Source organism: Mucor velutinosus (assembly GCF_035048745.1).
Source record: "Mucor velutinosus strain NIH1002 chromosome Unknown tig00001563, whole genome shotgun sequence".
Taxonomy (NCBI): domain Eukaryota; kingdom Fungi; phylum Mucoromycota; class Mucoromycetes; order Mucorales; family Mucoraceae; genus Mucor; species Mucor velutinosus.
The window spans coordinates 3,946,714-3,969,575 of record NW_027041904.1 but is presented as its reverse complement, the minus strand read 5'-3'; the positions used below and the strand labels follow the sequence as shown (position 1 = coordinate 3,969,575).

Below are 22,862 nucleotides of genomic sequence, written 5' to 3'. Positions count from 1 at the left end.
TATCAACTGCGCAAACTTATCGTAGTCTCCTCAAAAGAAGAAAAGTGCCTGCCAACAACGCCCATCTCGAAGCTATACCAGTTCTCACTGCACCATAACTAGAATGCATCGTCCCGTAGTAAATTACTTGAGAACGCATCATCTTTTATTGCTGTATATAAAGAAACAATAACAATGCTTTATAGTCACGTATTACTTCTACTACTGCGTAAAACTCTATGTAGACCAAAAACCTAGGCCATCCATACTAAAGTTAATATTTACAAGCCATTTGCTTACGGATTTCCACAGCAAAAGTCGACATGTGACACCACAACACTGTACGATCCGAAATGAGAGAACTACAAAACAGAATTACACGGCATGTCAAAGCTTAAACAAACATCTCTGCAACGACTAAACTTGCATTGAAACAGTGTATATATTTACATCAGGCTACCTTCCATAACGGCTTTATTTGTATTTCATGGAAAAGCGAAATGGAACTATCCATGTTAGTTTCATAAACAACACCAAGTATCTATATAAGATGCAGAATTTAATATTGAAGAATAGTTAAAACACTCTTTTCTCTCATTTCTATCATACAAATGGAGCAAATCTCCCAGAGTTTGGACCTGAATCAAAGGTCAAGCAAAAGATCTTATTCGTCAATTGAGCCCATTCTGATCCACAATGACAATGGTCATGAAACGGTACCTGATAAGAGCTATACAGGACACATATCCTGGGTAACGGATATGCTGGGATCTGATAAACTAGTCGCCTTTCATGAAAAGCAAAGAGCATTTAGAGCTCGTCGAAAGCCTGGCACGGTTCATTTCTTTTTGGCCACTATTGTTTTCATACTGTTGGTGCTATTTGGTGCTCGCTCTTACATGGCAGCTTCCTCACCCTCGTCTACTGCTATGTTTGAAGCAGGTAATAGTTGATCAGTCAGTTGCACGTTTGTTTTCGCTAAATTTTTTGTGAGTTAGACCTCTTTGAAGTGCTACTGCCAACTTATGCTGATCTGATCAAGGAAATCCCATCTTCCCAATCCATTCGTGACATGTTGCACCATTATGCGTCCCATGCCCATCTCGCTGGCTCTCACAATGACCATGAACTTGCTAAATGGACCCGCGATCAGTTCGCCAAGTTTGGCCTCAATAATGCTACTATTGAAACCTACTATCCCTTCATGAACTATCCTACTGAACGCAAACTAGGCATAGTTACTGGAAGTCCTGATCTACTCTTTTTGGCAGACCTGCAGGAGTCAAAAGACAGCACGCCTACTTTCCACGGTAAGTTAATACGTCGCCTTGATTGTATTTAATGGCCAATCTCTCTGTGATAGCCTACTCTGCTGATGGTAATGTCACTGGCAGTGTAGTCTATGCCAATTACGGTCGTTTGGAAGATTTCATGCTGCTTGCTCAGAAAAAGATTGAGCTCAAAGGCACCATTGCTCTGATGCGCGATGGTGGTGTTCCTGGTAGCATCAAGGTACAACATGCTGAAACGTTTGGATGTGTTGGTGCTCTTGTTTATACGGACCCTGCAGACAACAAAGATCTTGGTCCCACCGGTGTTCGTAGGGCAAGTGTTCAATATGGCTTTGTCCATCCTGGAGATCCCTCTACCCCTGGCTATGCTGCTACTGTGAATGCTACTCGCAATGAGACCTTTACGAATGTACCTCGCATTCCATCTCTACCCATTTCTTGGGCTGATGCTTTGCCTCTGCTTCGTGCTACTCAGGGTTTGGGATTTGCAGATCCTACTTGGGTAGGTGGCATCCAGGAGATGGACTACTTTTCTGGACCTAGTTTAGCGCAATGCAATCTGGTCAACTACAATGAGCTGAAGATGAAGCCAATTTGGAACGTCATGGCACGCATTCCAGGCTATGAAGAAGACGAAAAGGCCATCATCATTGGTAACCATCGCGATGCCTGGGACCAAGGTGCTTCAGACCCATCATCTGGTTCAGCGGTTATGGTAAATACATGCAAATACAGATTGAAACAGGAAAACAATGTGTAACTAAACACCTGTTTGATAGCTTGAACTTGCAAGAGTGTTTGGTGTTTTGCTTGAACAAGGTTGGAAACCACGTCGCACCATCATTTTAGCCTCTTGGGATGCCAATGAATTTGGAAATATTGGTGCCACTGAGTATGTTGAAGACCATTTGGCTTGGCTGAACAAGAATGCCGTCGCGTATTTGGACGTCGATCATGCTGTTACGGGTCCCCATTTCAACGCTCAAGCTTCCCCCATGTTGAATCGCCTCTTGGTGGACGTTGCTTCCATGGTCATTGATCCCCGTACCAGCAAATCTGTGTACGAATCCTGGGTCTATCGTCAAAAGAAGGAGAAGGATCAATACGATGAGCATAGCTTAATCTCGCCAGTCGGAAAAGCGCCTGGTTTGGATACTGTTGCCTTTTTCGAGCATGCCGGTATCTCTAGCTTATCCATGTCCTTTGATGGAGACAACACATTGCTTCACAGCACCTTGGATGACATCTCCTGGATGGAGCAGATGGGAGACCCCACCTATGAATACCACCAAACAATGGTCAGGCTATGGGGTTTGCTGGCACTGCGCCTATCGAGTGATATTGTTTTGCCATTGTATCCTATGGACTATGCATTGGCTATGAAACAGTATTTGGACGAGCTTACATGTGATGAGGAAACAACAACAGCAACAAAAAAGAACAAACACCATGGCAATAACAACCATAATACTAACAAAACATCAGAAAATGACTTGCCTAAACTTTCGTCTGCTCTGGATTCACTTTACAAGACCTCCATCAAGTTCAACAACAAGGTACAAGACTTGAACGACTTTGTAAATGTCGCCAACAAGCACGGTAATAGCCACAAGAAATGGCTCAAGAAGGTCAAGAGTGCCAATAATCGTCTTGTCAAGTTTGAGCGAGTCTTTGTCGAGAACCAGGGCCTGCTGTTGGACAGGCCTTGGTTCAAGCATGCCATCTACGGTCCATCTGCCAAGTCTGGTTTAATGCAAGCATTCCCAAGCATCATTGAATCAAGGGAATTAAAGGACCTCAAGAAAGTAGATGAGACTGAAAAGTCATTAGCCTATATCCTCAAGAACGCACAATCCATGCTATCCAAGGGCAAGTCAAATAAGCATATCCGCAACTTGTATGATTGTGATCAAGACGACGAAATTGTTCTTTAAGAATATCATGCAATAAATTGTTTATTTCAATATAAATATTTACTTTCTTCTGCCTCTCTTGGCTGGTGCCTTCTTACCAGTGTCTTTGGCGCCTCTCTTTTTGTCATCCTAATATCACGTTAGAGCATAATATATGTGTGATTCAATTGCGCGTACCTTGGGTGTTGCTTTGGGTGTGCCTGATGAAGGCAAGACCTTGAAGAAATCCTGTACTCTAGTTTGAGTTGCTTGCTTCAGGTTCTTTTCCAATTTTGCGCAACCATTTCTGATACGATCCTCGCTATAGTCCACGTCAGGAACATTGTAAGCATAACTACCAGTGGACTACACTTACGCAAACCCCTTTCTCTTGACCATCAAGTCCACCACAGCCTCTACATCGGGTGTGTTCCAAGTAAGCTATTGCATGTCGGATCAGCTAATTGTTCTCATCTGTCATACTATCACTCACCTCAATGTCCTTTCCAGGTGTTACTTCTGACTCGACAAACAGTCTGCGAGCATCAGCATAATTCCATTCAGCAGGTATATTGTCTTGTAGTCTGGGCGTCAAGTGCTTGATGGCTTCATCAATCGTCTTGTGTTGCTTAATCAAGTTGTATGCGTTTTTGGGTCCGACACCTTTGATAGTTTCTGTATAATCACATCCCATCAAGATACAGAGGTCAATGAACTAGTAGCGCATGTGAGCCACTACACCCTTTCTTTTTGAAACCACAAAATAAAGCTTACCTCAGGCATTGTCAATTCCAATCCTTCCAATGCTTTTTCCAGATTCACTTCATCGATAGGCATCTTTCTTGCTTCGGAAAAGGTCAAATGACGGAGCAATACGGGAGTGCCAAAGGTCAATGTATCCATATCTTCAGAGGCAGCAGCAAACACCTTTCCGCTCTTTGCCAATTCAGCGCATTGTGCTTCAGCTTCACAAGGTGCATCTACATAAGGAATACCCATCACTCTCAATAACTCTTTGCATTCATCGTTGTGCTGGGTTGTCACTTTGACTGTACGCTTTGAGAATCGATTGATGTCTTCTTGATTACCCAATTCAGTTGCTTCGTCCATCTTTATTTGAGCTTCCTCTTTACGAGCCTTTCTCTTGGCCAGCTAGAGATGCATGCGTGTGTGTGTGTGTGTGTGTGTGTGTGTGTGTGTGTGTGTGTGTTTAGATCCATATGCTTCTGATTGAGTGATGCAACATGTACTTTACCTCGCCTGATTTAAGGGTAGGAGGTTTGCCATCGAATACATAGACTGGTTTGATACCATGATCCACCATACGCACAGTGCGATAAAACATACCCATCAAATGGCTCGTTGTCTCACCATCTTCGTTCTGAAGCAATTGACCATCTTGTTGGCGCACAGCAATCATGAATTGATAAATACTCATCGAGGCATCAATGGCAACCTTGCGACCAAAATAGCTCTTGATTTCATGACTTTTGATGGCAGAAGGTGCATGCTCTGAAATGAGATTCGTCAATCCTTTAATACCCATCTTGATGAATTGTTGAAAGAGTGTGTAAAACAAAGTTTTTTTCTTCTTTGTTTTGGATAGAAAGGTATACAAAATCCATACGTGACGCTGTAAAAGTCGCGTCTCTTTAGTTTTGCATTACTTTGATCTATCATGGCATGAAACAAAATCTCTTGACTAAGCATGCTGCTTAAGCTAGGATCATTCCCAGCCTTAGAGACTAGTCTACATTGGCGCTATTGGGAGGATGAGGGGATGTTGACCATGACCGTAAATACGATCTATTGTGGTAATAAAGAGTAATTAGCCATTGCATACATCATGAGACGGGAACGTTATCGATTGTGATAAGATGCGCGCAGAGCGATTGATTTATTCATTGTGTGAAAGAATAGTTCATTTGCCAAATAGTTGCCAAGCGAGTAATATAGACCTTGATGTATATCTGAAGTTTCAGCTGAGCATTGATGGTATCGATTGTACGAGGGTGTTCTGTATGAGGCGATTACGAGGTTTTTGTAGCTTCAGTTGGCAGATCTGCAGTTGCAGGTTTGTGGGGAAGGCAATCATAGCAATTCATTTGGAGCGTGATTCAAAACAACAAGGGAAAACTTGTAGCACACGTTTTGCTGTGATAGCCCTGATCCGCAAATGCACTCAAAAGTGAGTTATACGTTCCAGTAGGATGGATTTTGCATTTCGTATTAGGATTCGCATTCAAATAGGCATTTTATAACGAATATATTCACCAAATAGACAAGCAAGTAGTGATGGCAGTAAAGGAGAGTTAGTTCAAGCAATGGTACTTTTTTAATTCGCAAATTCCCCTCTTATGGCCTTCAAAAACATCCGTTGCATTCGTGGGAAAGGCATTTACCAGCAAGAGTTCAATTTAATTGCCGCTCGACATTCTGTTCTGGTTTGTTGATTTTTGAGATTTTGGATTCGAGTTGATCTATTTTGCTAGATTTTTTAAATAAAACCTGGAGCTCGTCTCCCCTACAAAAAAAATACTTCCTAATGCTTTTCTAAAGTACTTTTCGAGGCGCATCCAGTGGAGCCGACTTTAATAGTTGTTTTGAATAAAATCATTGCGCAAATTTAGAAAATATGAAATGAGGTTTTTGGCAAAAAAAAAAAAAAGTCGAGATTTTCCATATAAAATTCTTGTAAATAAAGTTTCAGGGGCTGCTTTGGGTCGAGAGGAACATTTTGGATTAATATTATGGCACCTTACTGTCTATAATATAAATAAAAAACACATTTAAATACAAAAAAAAAAAAAAAAAAAAAATTGGATTAATATTTTGGCCGGTGGTGTCATGGGATTCCCTTTGCCTTCCTCGCAAACATGGTGGTCTAGGACTAGTCGACATTGAGAATCAGCATCTCGCTCTGCATCTCATATATGTCAAACGTCTACTTCTTCCTCGTGCTCAGACTGATTTTCTCTCTCCTTGGCTGCTGTATACCTTTCATGTATACTCGGGTCACGCTACTGCTCTTCCTTTGCTGATGTATCCTCGTACTTACACGCCTTGTTTGCGAAAATGCCCTCATCTAGCACATCTCGCTCGTTTGATCTCTCGGTTGCCCACTCTGACTCCCTATACTCAGTGGCCGTCTTGGTGGTTCCTCGATCTACCTTGGTCAAGTGTCTGCTCCCTTTCACCAACAGAGACCTTGTCTAGGGCTTGTGACACACTCCCATCACATGCGTTGATTGCCAACCTCTTGAGTGTGCTTCCAGACACTAATACCTTGGTCTGTGTACGTCCTCTTGATGCTATCTCCTTGCAACATCTGTTCAATGCTCTGTGCCCTTTTGAAGGCCCTTCTGCGTGGATCATTCCTGCTCCTCTTAGATCGGTTATGGCCTTCGCTGACCAAGAACGCACCGCCATGTTGGAGAGCCAGTCTACCCCCTCTCCACCCACTGCTAGCTTTTCGCATTGGTATATCATCACCGGCCCTAGAACAAAAGCTACAATGGCCCAGATCAAGCTCGGTGCATTACGCCGTTATTGGCACCCATCATTTGATTTGCTTCGTGGCCCAGCCCACCCTCCTCGGTATCGCCCACCTCATCTTTTGATTCCCCCCTTCACCTCTGGCGTGATTTTTGGTCCCTCTATCTTCCTGCCAAGGCATTCACACCCTGGTGGCGTTTGATCCATGACCATCTCTCTGTGCAGGCTCGCCTACATATCATCAACCGTGCCAGGCATCCCTCCCCACTCTGTAAGTTGTGTACTGAAACACCTGAAGATGAATACCATCTGGTCGTTGGCTGTGACATGAAATCCCTCTTCTGGTTTGAGGTCATCTCCCACCTCAGTCTTTCCGATCTGTTCCCTACGGACAGTGCCATCTGGATTGGTCTCTCTACCCTTCACGACCAGGAAAAAAATCCTCTGGATATTTCCATCTTGAAACTTCTTGGAGCTGCTTTCTCTTCTCTATGGCAGCATCATTGGAGCTGTTCTCTTGATGGTAAATCATGGCATACTCAGATAGTTTTCTCCTCTTTTCTCGCCGATCACTCCAAATTGATTTCTTCTTTCTTAGACGACATGTAAGCAACCTCATGGTCCCGTACTGTCGTTTTCCTTATTCTCAATAAAAGACGCTTTTAAATACCAAAAAAAAGGGGGGTTATATCAGAATCAGGAGAGCGAGTTATCCATTCGCTGATGCTGCTCTTGAAATGGCAGCATAAAGCTGGCCATAAGTAAATACAGGACTTGCGTAAGACCTACAGCGACTTTTTTGAGATATTGCCATTGCAAAAGACATCTTTATAAGGAAAAACTACCAAGAAAAAGCAATTATTCGGGCTAAGCAATTGTAATTTCAACTTCATAATCCCCATTTGATCAGCATTGCAACCATCATTGTTATTACCATCATTGTCAATATCAGAAAGGCATTTGGGCCACCCGCTGCTAAAATCAATTGAAACTCAGATTATTTTTTCTGCTCAAGATTGGACAGATTTTGTCTTTTTTCGACTTCTTTACTTTGTTTTGTTGTATTCGACTATATAAACTGTGATAATCACCCTACGCTTCCTAATACATTCTTGAAGTACTTTTCGAGGCGCTTCCAATGATGCTAATTGTAATATGTGTTTCAACTGAGGTTATTGAGCAATTTAATAAAATTTAAAATGAGGTTTTTAGCGAAAATAGCCATATTTTGCATATGAAATCCTCATAAAAGTGGTTTCAGAGGCTGTTTTGACTCAAGATAAACATTTTGATCTGATATATACCTTAGTAAAAGTTTTCATTTTCAAGGTGAAAAATGCGATCGTTTGATTTTTGATGAAAACCATGAGGTATCCCTCATGTTTTTTGGTCGATTTTTGGCCATGTTTTTTTTCTGGTCCGAAAAGTTGAGCAAGGGTGTCAGACAGTTGCTGCTGGATGAAAGCAATTGTTTGATGTTATTCTGGCGGTGTAAAACGGCTTCTAACGAGAGAAATTGCTGCTCAAATGCACCCAAATTTTGCTGTGATTTGCATAGATTTGAGTAGTAGGAGGCAATACGTGCATGCTGTCTGCCCGTATACGAATTGGTTCCATCGATACAGACGTAGAGCATCGCCGAAACGTCAGATTCGTGTTTACAGGTCGTTTATGATGACTCTTAATAATAGTGAAAGATAGAAAACTGAGATTCGTGGTATATCAGTGGGATGAGTATAAGCTTCTATGGCTACTTTTGTATTGTTGTATATATCTTATGCTGCAAATCTACATGGCCTGGCTGTCAACTGTATTACAAGCTCTGTCTTGCCACTAAATGCTGAATATCTCGAGCATTTGAGCCATCAGCGCTCTGTGGATGGAATCATTTGACATCTGTAGATTGCATGACACAATCCGAGCGATAGCCCAACTTTGTGTTACCTATTTTCTGGATTATGCCTGCACTACTGTACATGCAACTGAAATTCTGCTTGTTTGTTTGTGCTTGGGTATTTGCATGATTTTGACGTTCATGAGCAACGCAGTTTATGTTGGAGCATTTAAGCGATGCCCCCATTTGAGCAGAGACAAGATGTATTCATGTACATACGTGCTATCGCTTTATATAAGCTGCATTATCAGTCAATGATGTTGATTTCAAACAAGATGACGATGGCTGCTAAATCTTCGGGAAATAGGCAACTCTCTCTGCATCAAAGTATCATATTCCTACTGGGATTGTAACCGCAGTGATTGCTGGTTTACTGATTCATCTTGCCAATGAGAGAGTATGAACTTTAATGTCATAGGCATCACCTTCTGAACAGAACAAACATGATCTAAATCAATGTCTGTATGTTAATGCAATCGTCATGCGTGTTCCATCAAAAAGCATACCTTCCACTACCACTTCTGTGAGGCATATTTTACCCGAAACATTTTCTGTGTAATTTAAACCTTTCAAATTTAATATTTCCCTCTCTTTCTTCTCTTTCATCCTATCCTTTTTTACACGGCATTAACAATACCACCATGGAGCATGAACTGTCTGCGTCCATTTGGTCAGCAGCGGGTCTTGTCGGCACAGCATGTCTTAGTTCAATCGTGCTATCGGTGCAACGTCGCTTTTACGCTTCTGACACAGCAACCAGTGGCAGTATTCGACTAACAGAAGAACAGCCCTCTTCCAGCAGCACCGGCGCTACCAAACCACTCAAGTACGACCATGTTCGCGACTACACCGTACCCTTTGCAGACAATACTCGGCTCACTCGCATCTTATTTGGCACCATGGCTATGACCGCGCTGAGGTTATATGATCTCTACGACGCCGCCTCACAATTCCCTTCACATGAAAAAGCAGACATTTATAATATTATCTGCATCGCCATGATATGTATAGCCTGGTTATATGTATTAGCGCTGACGATTGTATCTCGACGCTACCAACTGCCAAACACATGGGGCTTTATGCTTAATATTCATCTGTTTGTCTATTACATGACATCATTATTTGTATCACTCTACTGTCTATGGGATGCATTCCGAGTACACCATCGTCAACTGACATTGGCTCAAGGATTACCACTGGTCCTTGACATCTTGTTTTCGCTCGACTTATTTTATACCACTGGATCAATAGAGCAAGGTCCTCCCTTTTTAGACATGGAAGGCCATGACAAAGACAAAAAGCCTGCACCCGTGGCTGGTATCACAGTCGCTTCTATCTTTAGCTTCTTGTACTTTAACTGGGGAACACCGATTGTGTTGGGCGTCTACAATAATGCAAAGGATATTCATCTCCCAAGCTTACCACCAACGTATCGCGGCTATAACCTCTACTATATATTTGGAGCAGAAAGAGACCGATCCTTGATCCACCGCTTGATTCATGCCAATTTGCCTGCCCTTATATTGCAGGCCATCACCACTGCTATTTCAGCTGCTTTATACTACGGTCCTGCGTACTTTCTCAATAAGCTGCTGAATCTGATACAAGAGATTGATGCTGGTGAACAGGACGAATTTTACCTAATCAAGGGCGTGATGATTGTCTCTGGGCTTTCCTTGTCTCTGATGATTCTTAGTATCGTCGTGGGCCAACTGTATTATTGGGGTAAGTAGCTATTGATTGCTAAGGCACTTCACTAGACTCACTGTTCGTTTAGGCTCTTCTTCATTGCGTGTCAAGGTAAAGTCCATGCTCAATATCGAGCTCTATCGTAAAACACTTCGCCGTATGGGAACTGCAGATATGCATCGCGATGCCAAGGAAGAGGAGGAGGATGAAGTGCCCAAAACAGCAGCAGCAGCAGCAGCTGAAGCAGCCAACAAGAACAACACGGCAGCAGAGGAGAGACAAATCAATACTATTGGTACCATTGTCAATTTGATGAGCACAGATTCACAACGTATATCTGACTTTACCACTTCCTGGTTTGTCATTATCGAGTCTCCCATTGAGCTCTTTGTTGGCATCTCCTTCTTATACTCTTTGCTTGGATCATCGTGCTTGCTGGGCTTGTCTGTCATGATCGTTACATTGCCGCTCAATCACTACAACTCCCTCATGTTTGCAAGAACACAAGAAAAGCTCATGGAGGCTCGTGATAAGCGTGTGTCATTGATGAATGAAGTACTGCAAGGCATTCGACAGATCAAGTTTTTCGCCTGGGAGTCCAATTGGGAAAAGCGAGTGTTGGAAGCAAGAGATGAGGAAATCAAGCATTTGCGCACCACATTTCTCAGCGAAGTACTGTTTAATTTCTTGTGGCAAGGGTAGGTTCTTGTTGTTTACTGGAGAACACTGCAGGTTTAGACTGATGTGCGTTGTGGTATAGGACGCCCTTGTTGGTCACTATTGTCACTTTTTTTACATTCACCAAAATTCAAGGACAAGAACTGACAGCACCCATTGCATTCACAGCCATTACTGTGTTTACCGAATTGAGATCTGCATTGAACAGTTTACCAGAAACATTTGTTGATACACTGCAAGCACTGATTAGGTAAACGGTCACTGTGAAACAAGAGATGCTTGCCTATACTTATTCAAAGACAATAGTGTGCGTCGTATCGAATCCTACTTGGACGAGGAAGAAATTTCGCCCCCAACCACCAACCTAGATCCCAACTGCCGAGTGAGAATTGGCTTTCGCAATGCCACTGTATCATGGGTAGACGTTTTAAGTGATGATGAGAATGAGGAGGACGATGAGGAGGACGACGCGAATAACACCACAGCTGTCAACAGCAGCGCCAACAACAGTCTGCAGATACCTCGATCCACATCCACGTATACGTTCCAATCCACCACACCAGCACCCTCCACTTATGAAGAAGCAGATACATTCGTTCTGCACAACCTGGATGCTCATTTTCCCAACGGCAAATTCAGCATCATTTGTGGCGCTACGGGATCCGGCAAGACGCTGATGATGCTGAGTTTACTTGGTGAAACTGTCTTGTTGGAAGGAGAAAGCTTCTGTCCTCGCACAGCAGTATCAGACACATTGGAGGCAGACGTGGAAATACCAGCTAACATCACACGCAAGGACTGGATCTTGGACCATGCTGTTGCTTATGTCTCTCAGACAGCTTGGTTGAGAAATGCATCCATTCGTGATAACATCTTGTTTGGCCTACCTTATATAGAAAAACGATACAAGGAAACCATGTACGCTTGTGCTCTGGATAAGGACATGAATAACTTGGATGACGGTGATGCAACTGAAGTAGGTGAAAAGGGTATTACACTGTCAGGCGGGCAGAGAGCTCGTGTTGCGCTTGCCAGAGCTGTGTATTCCAGAGCTAGAAATGTGCTGATGGATGATGTGTTGAGTGCTGTGGATGGTAAGAGTATTTGTATGCTAGAAACGAGCTCTGATGACTGATAAGTTGCGTAGCTCACACTGCTAGACATTTGCACGATAAATGCCTCGTAGGCCCACTAATGGAGGGTCGTACTCGTATTCTCATCACACATCATGTCGGACTCTGTATTCAAAAAGCATCGTATGTAGTTCACCTCGAACACGGTCGCATCAACCTATGTGGATCTCCTCAGGAATTGGAAACACAAGGCACTCTGGAGAGTATTTTAGACGATGTCGTAGCACCTACAGGCGACGAGGAGCCCGACACCATTGAAGAAGAAGTCCAACAGCTTGACCCTGAACTGATGAAGCCTGCTGATTCCCAGATACCCATAGCAGATCACAACGCAGCGCCCAAACAGCTGATTAAAGAAGAGAGTAAGTGTTGTTAAAATAAGATGCTAGTAGCTAATCACTGACCAAACCGTGTGTGTATAGCTCGCAATGTCGGCCACATCAACAGTAGACTGTACAAGCTGTATTTCAATGCCTTAGGCGGCTCTGTTTATTGGGTAATTGTATTTGCATTCATCTTTGGTTCTCGTGCTTTGGATGTAGCAGAAAGCTGGTGGATTAAGAAATGGGTGGCATCGAATGAGCCTACTAATAGCATTCTCAACACTACTATGAGCATCATGGAGAAAGCGCACTACTATTTTATGCAACAACAAGTAACATCACCTAAATCAGTCGTAGATGGCGATGTGGCCACATTCAGGCCTGCTGCTCACAGCAGAAGCTTTGGCTTGTTTTCCACTACGGAAGGAAGCGATCAACTGGATATGTACCTGACCATCTATATCCTGATCACCATGACAAACATTGTTGTGGGCGCAGGTCGATTTGCCTCTCTCTACTACGGTACACTCAGAGCGAGCAAGAAGCTCTATCAACAGCTCTTGCAACGTGTGTTGCGTGCACCTATGCGGTTTTTTGATACAACACCTGTAGGCCGTATTCTCAACAGATTCTCAAAGGATTTCGAATATATTGATTCCGGTGTTCCCAATGACTTGATGTACTTTTTGATTCAATGGCTGATCATTATCTCTGCCATCATGACCGTGTGTACAGTACTTCCTGCGTTTGTAATCCCCATGGCCATGGTCACCTTTTTGAATGTGGTGATAGGAAAACGGTTCAGTGCTGCGTCCAGAGAACTGCGTCGTATGGATTCTGTTACTCGATCTCCTTTATTCACACATTTTGGTGAGACTTTGGTGGGTGTAGCAACGATTCGTGCGTACGGTGTTACGCGTCAATTCATGAATGAAATGCTGCGTCGAGTGGATGAGAACGCAAGACCCTTTTACTATGTTTGGGTAAGCATTATACAAGCTTAGAGTGCTGGCAGTCAGGTGTTTACTAACAGGCGTATAGATTGCCAATCGATGGGTGGGTGTTCGATTCTCTTTCCTAGGTGCTGCTGTCAACTTCTGCACGGGTATATTCATTCTGCTTAGTCTCAGTTACATGGATGCTTCGCTGGCAGGCTTCTGCTTGAGTTTTGTCTTGTCCTATACTTCTCAGGTAATAACTGAATCCAACAAGCACGAGTAGTGCCCTAAAATCATTGCATAGATGACAATGGCCATCAAACGATACACTCGACTCGAAATGAGCTTTAATGCTGTAGAAAGGGTAGTTGAATTCATGGAAATTGAGCAAGAATCGCCTGCAATCACAGCGTTGAGGACGCCTCCTCACGTAAGTAACAGCATAATATACGCAATAGGTAGCTGATCATTATGTCCAACCTAGTGGCCAGTGGAAGGCAAAATCAATGTCAAGGACCTTGAAGTGCGTTATGCCCCTGATTTGGATCCTGTCTTAAAGGGCCTCACGTTTACTGTGGATGCCAGAGAAAAAGTGGGCGTGGTGGGTCGAACAGGCAGTGGTAAATCGACACTTGCGCTCTCTTTCTTCCGATTCGTGGAGCCTACAGAGGGCAATATTCTGATTGATGGCATCGATATCTGTCAAATTGGAACACAAGATCTTCGCAGCAACCTCACCATCATCCCACAAGATCCAGTCTTATTTTCAGGTACACTTCGGTCCAATCTAGATCCCTTCCAGGAGTTTGACGAGGAAAGTATCATGGCAGCATTGAAACGTGTGGAACTGTTGCCCTCAGATGACGATGTGGATGTACCAGAACAAGGCGATAGTCATTCTAGAGAGGATCTCCTATTGACATCCAACGTGTTCACCGATTTAGAATCGCCTGTCAGTGAAGGAGGCCAAAACTTTTCTCAAGGCCAGAGACAATTGATCTGTCTCGCTCGTGCTTTGCTGAAGAGAAACCGTATTGTATTGATGGATGAAGCCACTGCTAGTGTTGATTTTGAAACGGATGAAGCAATTCAAAAGACGATTGCCACTGAATTTGCTGACTGCACCATCTTGTGTATTGCACATCGTCTTCGCACTGTGATAGAGTATGACAAAATTTTGGTGCTGGATCAAGGTGAGATTGCAGAGTTTGCAAGTCCTTTAGAACTCTTGAATACGCCTGATTCCATATTCAACAAGATGTGTGAAAATTCAGGTGAATACGAAGCACTTGTTGCTTTAGCCAAAGAGAAGCATGAGCTTGTAGATGTCTTGTAAAATATGTATATAAATAAAAGTTTTAGATATCGCTTTATCAAGAAATAGAGGTCAATATGATTGAATAAGAACCATATTCTGTCATCGCAGGCTACAGTTCTATGATAGACAATACACAGACTGGCATGCGTTTTGGAGAGCGCAAACTCCATATTGACAACAGCAAATATAGAAATTACAACTGGCCAAAAGGATCCAACGTCTCCATCAACACTGTAGCAAGAAATTATTGCTTGTTTAATACATGTGCCAATAAATAAAAGCTTATTGACAAATGTGCATATGTGTAACTATGAACCCTACATCACTTGAGACTACAAAGGATATGCAAGGGCTCTTTTTCAGAAAGCTTCTGATTTATGTACCTCCCCCCCCCCCAACCACCACAAGTAAAGGGTCCTTTTCGAGAGAAATCTCAAATGTAATTATAAAAGAGAGAAAAGAATAACAAATACAACATTTCAGGAACCTGAACTATTAATTTCGATCTCGGACACCACTCCGACTATAATTGCAGTACTCCGCAATGTGTCAAAAATCCCTTTTTTGATCTGAAAGATTGGCATGGTAATTTACTACTATCACAATGTGCTATTTCTACCAAAACAAGACCATACGGGTCTCTTTTGTATATGTAAATTGCTTCTTTGTTACCTTTTGTTCATGAGTTCAATGGGATTTACATTATAACTTATACTCGGGATCAACATTTCCGTTCACCTCATTTAACCAACAAACAACTTATCATCTAATAACTCGGTGACCCCTTTCATTCTTTTTCGAATATATCTAAAATCACAAAATCTGTAACGCAGAATCAATTCTTGGTGAATAATTCAAATCGTCGTAGTTTATTGGGGTCATGTAATGCACTTTTTCATCACAACCTGATCAAGCATGACATCCATCATTTAATCACAACATATGCTGACATTCGTCTGCTTTTATATTATGGTATTCTATAATACAACATGGCGTTTAACTGCTGCATATTCACACAGTGTAACATGTGTCCTACAATAATATGCTACTCCATGTACAATATCGATAAACAAAAAGAAATATTGCTGCTGCTATTGCTGCTAGTTTTTTTGTTCGATTTGATCAAAAGCAAATGTTGTACTCCAGAACAGGTTTTCAGGACAACACTTGTTTGTCATACCTTTCCTCTCAGTTGTGACAAAATGCAGATATTTTACTCATTTTGTCTCCTGCATTAATCAGCGAAGCAACCTACAAATTCATACTAGGAAACGTCATTTCATGAACATCATGTCAACCGTTGTTTAAATGTCTGATCTCTTTCCCCAACCAACCAACCAGTAAATGGCCCTCGTCAATGTACGCCCATGACGATATGCAATATGTAATCAATGACAGCAAAGCTTTAGTATCATTACATTAGAGTTCCATGGCTAACTAAAAATAGCTGTTTCCAAGCAATAAAGCTAACAATTTACAATAGCAAGTAATATAATTAATTTAGTGGAACGTTGGACGGATATGGAGACATGTCTCCCGAAGTTATACGAGTAAGCTATAACGTCTAATACTTGTTAATGCGCACGGTCATTTTTGTACGCTATATGATTTTTGGATGCCATGATCTTGATATGAGTGTATGCCATGAAATACAATCGGAGTGGCCGAATCCCCTTTTATGGGCAAACGGATACAACTGAAAGGGCAAACAAGTGGTTTATTAGATCCAGTTCCCTTTCATATAAGGTCATGGGCCAATCATTCCCGTGAAGGAGCTCACTCATTTAGAACAAGAGAGAAACACAAACAAATTCATCAACAACACAATGTCAATATAAAATCATCCAGTTACACACATTGAGCGAATAAAACCACAACGAAATTGAGTTTATTCGGAATACCTCACTCCGTGGTGGATTGCACGAGAAGCACCGTGTGTTCCCACATGATAACTCTATGTAAAATAGGGGAGGAGACTCAATTTCACGAGGGACACAGCCATGCTTTTTGGAAAACTACGATATATACAAACAAACACTATCAAGAAATAAGGGGAAACTCATCAGCGATCGTTGCTGCTGGAATCAGTCAAGTTCTTCCAACTGGACAAGCGTATTGTTTGTTTTCTTGTATAAATACCTGGGACTTTTCTGCTCCCTTTTCCCTCTTCTCCTTCATCTCTCTCTTTTTTTTTTTTATTACTATTTTTACATCAATAATGCCTGCTACAGCCTCCCTTTCACATCTTGTCATTGCTTCACGACGCATATTCTCAAACTTCAATAGAAAATATTTGACGCATCACCCGCGAAATAAGAAATTGGGAAGACGGCCCTCCATTTCATCGTTCAACTCGACTAGATCCACCTTGCATAAAGTTCATCCTTCTGCTATTCAGCGCAGTAATTCCATCATGTCACATAGACAACAGCAACGACCTACCTCTGAAGAACTATTCCAACTAGCACAGCAACATTTATATGGCCGCAATGGCAAATCTAAAGATGAAAGCTACGCCGTTTCCTGTTTGAAAGAAGCTGCCAACAACAATCACTCTGGAGCTCAAGCAGTGTTGGGCTTTTGTTACGAATTCGGGCTCGGCATTTCGCTGGATTTTCAGCTTGCAGAACGCTATTATATCTTGTCTGTCAAAACCGCCTTGACTGAGAGCATTGCTACACACAGCATCGATGAACTTGAACTGGATCAAGCAACATTACTCGGCATGGCTCGCTTAGCATTTCTTAGAAAGTACGGTCGTCCTGGTGTACAAATCAACCGCGTGGAAGCAGAATATTGGGAAGCAAAGATACAGGGTAGAGGTCCTGACGCCATCGCGTGGATACGTCGTGCAGCTGAATTAGATCACTGCTCTGCAAGTCAATATTGTTTGGGCGTCTGCTATCATGACGGAATCGCCGTTCCAAAGGATGAACACAAAGCCTTTCTCTGGTACAAGAAGAGTGCAGATCAAGGAAACTGCCGTGGTCAAGGGATCTTGGGCTATTGCTATGGCGAAGGCTTTGGTGTAGAGAAGTCCGAACAAACTGCAATGGAGTATTATCGCTTGGCTGCTGCTCAGGGTGAGACGGTGGCTATTTACAATATTGGCTACTGTTATGAGGACGGCATTGGAGTGGCCAAAGACCATGTTGAAGCTGTCAAGTACTATAGATTAGCCGCTGAGCAAGGAAATGCATTTGCTCAAAACTCTCTGGGGTATTGCTATGAAGATGGGATTGGTGTTCCTCAAGATAAAACGATCGCTGCTGACTGGTATCGTCGATCTGCCGAACAAGGCTATCCATGGGCTCAATGCAATCTTGGTTACTGTCATCAAAATGGTATTGGTGCTGAAAAGGACACTGTCAAGGGTGCTTACTGGTATGGACAGGCTGCTCGTCAGGGACATGCTCGTGCGCAACACAACCTTGGCTTCTGCTACCAGAATGGCATTGGTGTCACTAGAAACTTGCAGATGGCAGTCGCTTGGTACAAGAAATCAGCTAATCAGGGTAACATTTTTGCATATCATTCCTTGGGATACTGTTTCCAAAATGGTCTTGGTGTGGAGGTCAACTTGAGAGAAAGCTGTTATTGGTATTTTCGTAGTGCTGAACACAACCATGCACCTGCTCAACTCTCTTTGGGATTCTGTTTCCGTAATGGTATGGGCGTCGAGAAGAATGAAGAAGAAGCTTGCAAATGGTTTCGTCTCTCTGCATTGCAAGGCAATCCTTTGGCTCAAAATTCTCTTGGTTTCTGTTACGAAGAAGGTCTAGGTGTCAAGAAGGACCCCAAGTTTGCTTGCTACTGGTACATGAAGGCTGCTAAACAAAACAATCCTTGGGCTCAATGCAATCTCGGCTTCTGTTATGCAAGCGGCATTGGAGTCCCCGAAAACCCACAGAAAGCTATTTACTGGTATCGTAAGGCAGCTCAACAAAATCATGCTCGTGCACAAGATAAACTTGGTGTTCATCTTCAGGCTGGTATCGGATGTCGTCAAAACCTCGAGATGGCAGTACATTACTTCCGTCTCAGTGCTCAACAAGATCAGGTGGCTGCACAGTATCACCTGGCATTGTGCTATGAAAAAGGCTTAGGTACTCCTGTAAACCTGGAAGAAGCATTAAAATGGTTTGAGCGTGCTGCAACCGTAAGTTTCATAATGTCGCCTTTATATCATTACCTTTTGTTAACATGAATCTGTTTAGGCTGGCTGTAGAAATTCGTATCAGCGTCTGCGTCAACTACTATTACGCTACTGCCTTGAAAATGCATCTGCTGCTGAAATCATTCAAAGAGTCGATAATGCCACAGGCTGTTGGTCTAACAGCCCTGATTCACATCCTCTTGGTTGGGTATCTGGTTTTGCTGCTCCTGCTGCTTAATTTTTCTGCTACCATTATTATTATCATTATACACCATATCCCCCTTTTTATTCACATTGTAACATTACGCACTTTCCACACATATACATATATCCTTGCACATAGTTTTCTTTAGGCATTCCTCCCTTTTAATACAGTCTGTTTGCGCTTTGCTCTTTTCCACCTCAAAAATGCATCCTGTACAATAAATATAGATCGATTTACTTGTTTCAATAACAAATTGTACGTTCATGGTACTAGCCATACTTTTGAACACTTTCAGCAAATACGTATGGCTCAGTCCTATCTGAGATAAACTAAAGATATAAGCGATGAATATCGACACACTTTATGCTCTTAACCGATTTGACTGTATGCAGCAGGATGAATGATTCTACTTTTCGTTTCAATAGTTTGCCTAAGCTTCACACTGGTTGGTTTTTATTGTTACAGAATTACATCATTGAATGAATGGTATGTTGCAAAGATGGTGAATAAATAAAGAGATCGGTTCTAAGAGGATGAAGCTGCTAATCGACCTGCTATTGCTCCACCAGACGCTCCACCATAAAATACAACACCTGATCTCACCAATAGCTCTATTCCTAGCTTTAATGTCACAATACGAATGTTGCTGTTTGGTGGTGCTTGAGCAAAAAATAACCTATGTCTTGTTTGGGGTGTAAATGTCACTTTACTCAGTAAGCCCACAGAGACCAAAGCACCCAATCCTGCTGCTAATTTGGAGTTTGGAGGCTTTGCCAGTGCTGCACTGTCTGCGATGCTACCATCTAGTGTAAGTTTGTAAGTTGATTTTATTGCATGACACGGATTTTAAAGTACCTGAATGTGATGAAGAGATTGTAGATTGCTTTTTCGAAGCGATCTGATATACACTGTTGTCGACGGTATCAAATACTTTAGCCCAAGTGAAATATCCAATGGGGAGGCCAATGATAACAGGAACAAATAATGCCATGATATTATTATGTACAGGTGAATGGAAGTAATTAAAGATTGTTTGTGGATGCCACCTATTCTTCTCCCTCCTGGTTATTTATGTGACTTTTGCTCCTGCAATCTTTTTGATGCACTTTTAGTGCTCATCATGTCAGCTCTGAACATTCTGCTACTCCTGAGACTTGTTGGCTGAAAAATCGCATACAATAGTCCGCAAGAAAGAATATTGTGAGAAACTACCGGTGTCACGACATACTGAAAAGCAACGGTTATTCAGTATTTTTATCTATGCAAAGAATGAAGAAGATCGCTCAGCGAACGCTCATTATAGTCAGAAAATAATTTGATTTGCCAAAAAGGGGAAGATCTTATACAATCACTTTCTAAATAAAGAAAAAACGCATACAAGGAGCAGTAATTTATATAATCAATTGAATGGTTCCATTTTCATGTGAGATGGGGATGTAGCTCAAATGGTAGAGCGCTCGCTTAGCATGCGAGAGGCACTGGGATCGACGCCCAGCTTCTCCACTTTTTGTTCAGTTTTAAAATTTTTGAAGAGTTACACTCCATAATTACCACAAAAAAGGAGAAAAGGCAAATTCAACTTTGGGATGAGCAGCTAGAGTAACATGCGAATTGATAGTAGTGTTTATGGTTTTGATAACAGAGTTTCAGATAAAAGAGTAAATGCGTCAGGCTAATTTATCCTCCAAATGAGCATCAGGTTTACATTTGTCCAATTAATAATTGAAATTTGCTTAGATAGCATGGTTGTTGAGAAAAGGGAAATTTTAGAAAATAGTTAATTTTGAATAGATGCTGCCGACAAAACTTTTTAAATTACTATTTGAATGTAGTATGTTCGTATCAAATGGCACTCTTTTGAATGTTTTTGGATTGTGAGTTCTTTATAACATACGAATGGTAGCAGCAAACAGGTCGAAGATTGTTATTTTGATGTCTAGCTTGTAGATAAAGTACTGCCCCAGGTTCAAATTGACTTTGAATTGGTATATTTGTTTTGGGATGGCAATTTTGGGGTATCCCAGGAATTGTTCGAAAATGTTGGACCAAGTGTCGTTTTTGTGAGGACAGCTAAGCATGAGATGTTTGACATCTTCAGTATCGTTGCAAAAAGTATATTTGTCCTCTTCAATGTTCCTTAGACGTCAAGCAAAAAGAGCTGCTTTACTAGGGCATTGCTTGTGGTTCATCCTGTATCGGACATTTCTTGTCGGGTAGTGCATGTTTTGGCGATAGAAATGTCTCCATTGAGCTTTGTTGATGTTATGGTTGAACTTTCGTCCAACATGATGCAGGTTGTATATGTCAAGCATAATTAGTCTCTAGTCTTTGTTTGCCATTTGAAGTATCGGGTGGTCTTGATACTTGAGCATAGCCACGAAAGGCTGTTGATCGAGATTAGCCTCAATATTTCTTCTATCCGCAAAACATTTCAACTTGATATTTCCACTGTTGTGATGTACTCTTTCCAGTTGGTTTCGGATGTTTTGTTGCTTACATTCACATTTCATCGGTAAAAACCATGAGGGATACCTCATGCTTTTTGGTCAAATTTTGTCCATTTTTTTTTGTTCTCCAAAAAGTTGAGCAATAGTGGCAATAAGTAACTGCCAGATGAGAGCTGTGGAATACATTCACTATGATCTGCATTCCGACAGTTTATCTAGTTATTAGATTTAGATATAAACTGTATGTTTACTGGATTAGATGTACGATATCGATTTATACTATAAGAAGATATGGACTTCAGATACGCTAGTACTATAAGATTCATATTATATAAGATATAGGCTAAAGATGGCACCACGGACATGGATGGCGCTATAGACTTATACTTGTATTCCGACATTGACTACGGATGTTTACCATATCTGGATAGGCACCAAGATTAATGCAATATGAGCTTGTTGCTTCAGATGTGCACTTCATGATCCACGCTATAAGACACATGCTTATATCCGTGATACTAGCTACAGATACGTTATGTACTACAGACTTGTACTATATATGAGACATGCTAAAGACATGCATACGATATGCTATAGACATGCCATATATCCAGATACATGCTAAAGATGTATGCTTAGCGATATACACTCAGATATGTACTATTAATATAGACTAAGAAGACTGTACCTATCGGATACATGCTACTAGATCGATATTAATTATCCTTATAGAAAGGATAGATCAGGGTACTTCGGATGAGAGTCTAATTATTCATCCAGGCAAACGCTAAATCATGATTAGCTTGCTGGAGTTGTCTTTTAGCATGATTAAACATTAGTTGATCTGAGTTGACTTATTTGTTAATCTAATTAATAGAACTTTTATCCATTGTTATAGTATATAAGAAGGATAATCTACCTGGCCAGTAGAGAGACTTCAGTTTACTCTACACCTGTCAGTTTGATAATAAAATATACCTTTATCAAGTTGACATTACTGTTTTTTTTATTCTTTTTTTTCCCGTGAACTTTAGTCTATCAAGCCTCAAATTCCACAGTATCAACGCACCATCAAGAGATAACATACAGTTTTACAACAATTATATGAGTGTGTCAATGCACCAGAACACCGCACCAACGAGGAGTAACCCTTCATGTAAGACATAGTGGATAAGTTAGAGAATTATACCTTGAATCCACCACCTGGCGCCTTTCCCATATACGGTATAATGCCTTTTTAGGAAATAGAGATAGAGCCAAGTAACCAAGAGAAAGATACACACGTATCAAAATGTCGTGCCTAAATTTAGGTTTAAGCCAGATTTGAAGAAAGCGACTAAAAGGCGCCAGCGTATACTCGAAGAAGGTTCTGAAAACTGATAGCAGGCATTGATCTGATTATCAGTTGCTATATCAAGTACTA

General features: G+C 41.7%; 6 protein-coding genes and 1 non-coding gene across 7 annotated transcripts; 5 read left to right on the top strand and 2 right to left on the bottom strand.

Annotated features, from left to right (window-relative positions):
- Positions 1-590: 590 nt before the first annotated feature.
- On the top strand, positions 591-3,205 carry ATC70_009938 (uncharacterized protein; the record flags this gene model as incomplete). The annotated part of the gene is made up of 4 exons (XM_064829162.1): positions 591-921; positions 978-1,289; positions 1,343-1,986; positions 2,051-3,205. The coding sequence occupies 4 exons, from the start codon at positions 591-593 to the stop codon at positions 3,203-3,205; spliced, it is 2,442 nt and encodes an 813-aa protein (XP_064686364.1).
- Positions 3,206-3,244: 39 nt separating this feature from the next.
- On the bottom strand, positions 3,245-4,709 carry RRP36 (rRNA biogenesis protein rrp36; the record flags this gene model as incomplete). Its single annotated transcript, XM_064829161.1, has 6 exons — positions 3,245-3,313; positions 3,362-3,485; positions 3,540-3,604; positions 3,657-3,878; positions 3,938-4,315; positions 4,419-4,709. 6 exons carry the CDS (start codon positions 4,707-4,709, stop codon positions 3,245-3,247), a joined length of 1,149 nt encoding a protein of 382 aa, XP_064686363.1.
- A 1,494-nt stretch (positions 4,710-6,203) lies between these two features.
- ATC70_009936 (uncharacterized protein) lies at positions 6,204-6,860 on the top strand (the record flags this gene model as incomplete). Its single annotated transcript, XM_064829160.1, has 1 exon — positions 6,204-6,860. The coding sequence occupies one exon, from the start codon at positions 6,204-6,206 to the stop codon at positions 6,858-6,860; it is 657 nt and encodes a 218-aa protein (XP_064686362.1).
- A 2,333-nt stretch (positions 6,861-9,193) lies between these two features.
- Positions 9,194-14,649, top strand: RDI1 (rho GDP dissociation inhibitor; the record flags this gene model as incomplete). Its single annotated transcript, XM_064829159.1, has 9 exons — positions 9,194-10,277; positions 10,330-10,939; positions 11,002-11,169; positions 11,226-12,013; positions 12,067-12,414; positions 12,475-13,358; positions 13,417-13,566; positions 13,618-13,743; positions 13,798-14,649. The coding sequence occupies 9 exons, from the start codon at positions 9,194-9,196 to the stop codon at positions 14,647-14,649; spliced, it is 5,010 nt and encodes a 1,669-aa protein (XP_064686361.1).
- A 2,200-nt stretch (positions 14,650-16,849) lies between these two features.
- Positions 16,850-19,025, top strand: BEM1_2 (bud emergence protein 1; the record flags this gene model as incomplete). Its single annotated transcript, XM_064829158.1, has 2 exons — positions 16,850-18,790; positions 18,849-19,025. 2 exons carry the CDS (start codon positions 16,850-16,852, stop codon positions 19,023-19,025), a joined length of 2,118 nt encoding a protein of 705 aa, XP_064686360.1.
- A 492-nt stretch (positions 19,026-19,517) lies between these two features.
- SEC63 (secretory subunit) lies at positions 19,518-19,983 on the bottom strand (the record flags this gene model as incomplete). Its single annotated transcript, XM_064829157.1, has 2 exons — positions 19,518-19,795; positions 19,848-19,983. The coding sequence occupies 2 exons, from the start codon at positions 19,981-19,983 to the stop codon at positions 19,518-19,520; spliced, it is 414 nt and encodes a 137-aa protein (XP_064686359.1).
- Positions 19,984-20,422: 439 nt separating this feature from the next.
- ATC70_009932 lies at positions 20,423-20,495 on the top strand. Its single transcript has one exon. It is a non-coding gene; the product is annotated as a tRNA-Ala (tRNA).
- The last annotated feature ends 2,367 nt before the right edge of the window (positions 20,496-22,862 follow it).